The following is a 1,190-nucleotide window of genomic DNA, read 5'->3' on the forward strand; positions in this document are numbered from 1 at the left end:
ATAATAAGTAGAATAAGACAAATAAGTTACCAATCATATGAAATTAGTATTAATAAATTAATTTGTACTACAGAGGTGGCACAGAAGAACACAAAAGTGGCTTGTAGGTACATTTTCCGATGTTTAATGAGGCTCAGAGGTGGCATGAGTGCAATTAAATTCCTAAATTCATGTGGAGAATAATGTTTTAAATATAAAATTTTGAATACAGAAATATGATTAAAATAACGCTAAAAATGAAACCAAATCCGCCAGCAGGTGGCGGCAAAAGTCACGGATTTTATCACTGAATCATTCATTCAATTGATTCGTTCGAACGGCTGAATCATTCAGGAATGAAGCAAGTGACTGTCTTTATGAACTGACGGAAATCCGTCGTAGCGACGGAACTTTAATTCCTGAGATTGTGACTCCACCCAGTTAAGACCGATATTGACTGTTTTTTTTCTTTTTGAGGTGATTTGGGAACACCTAGCGTTTAAATTTGTCAAGCAATTTTTGAAGCATGTTATGCATGAGTTTGTGTTCGGATCACAAGTTTGGTAGTGTGTGATCCTCAGTCATTTAGTGTATGATGCCCAGTTTTTCTCTAACTATTTGCAAAGCATAGCCTACTTTAAATAGTTTTAGGAGGCATCAGCATGCCCAAACACTCACACATTTGTTTCTGTCTGTAGTTGGCAGGGCTGAAGGTGCCAAACCAGCAGTTTGCAGAGGCGGTCAAACAGCCTGGGATCGTGTTCGTGGTGGCACGTTTTGATGGCGTCCTGGGCATGGCATACCCCGCCATTTCTGTAGATGGGATTACGCCAGTGTTTGACACGGCCATGGCTGCCAAAATCCTGCCCCAGAATATCTTCTCTTTTTATATCAACCGGTAAGCCTCTCTTCTGCTCATTTCATGGTACATTTGACTGGTTTTTCAGATTGTTTAGCCAATTGGTAGACCTTTAAAGGGGTCATAGGATGCCCATTTTCCACAAGTTGATATGATTCTTTAGGGTCTTAATGAAAAGTCTGTAACATAGTTTGGTTCAAATTTCTCAATGGTAGTGTAAAAAACACTTTTTTTTTTTACCCTGTCAAAAACAGCTCTTTTCAGATCAAGCTGTTTTTGTATCATTTTCCTTTAAATGTCCTTTAAATTTTCTCTGCTCTCAGAGAGACTGTTTACTTTAGCCACATTCATC

General features: G+C 38.5%; 1 protein-coding gene across 1 annotated transcript in view; it reads left to right on the forward strand.

Annotated features, from left to right (window-relative positions):
• The window catches only part of LOC107723590 (cathepsin D-like), a gene marked incomplete at its 5' end in the record, with an annotated part of 7,731 nt that overhangs the window by 1,820 nt on the left and 4,721 nt on the right, over positions 1–1,190 (forward strand). Inside the window, one exon of the mRNA XM_016532292.1 lies at positions 678–877. Coding sequence (XP_016387778.1) covers positions 678–877 — 200 coding nt within the window. The remainder of the gene's footprint in view (positions 1–677; positions 878–1,190) is intronic.

Source organism: Sinocyclocheilus rhinocerous, unplaced genomic scaffold, assembly GCF_001515625.1.
Source record: "Sinocyclocheilus rhinocerous isolate Xijiao unplaced genomic scaffold, SAMN03320098_v1.1 scaffold154, whole genome shotgun sequence".
NCBI classification, from domain to species: domain Eukaryota; kingdom Metazoa; phylum Chordata; class Actinopteri; order Cypriniformes; family Cyprinidae; genus Sinocyclocheilus; species Sinocyclocheilus rhinocerous.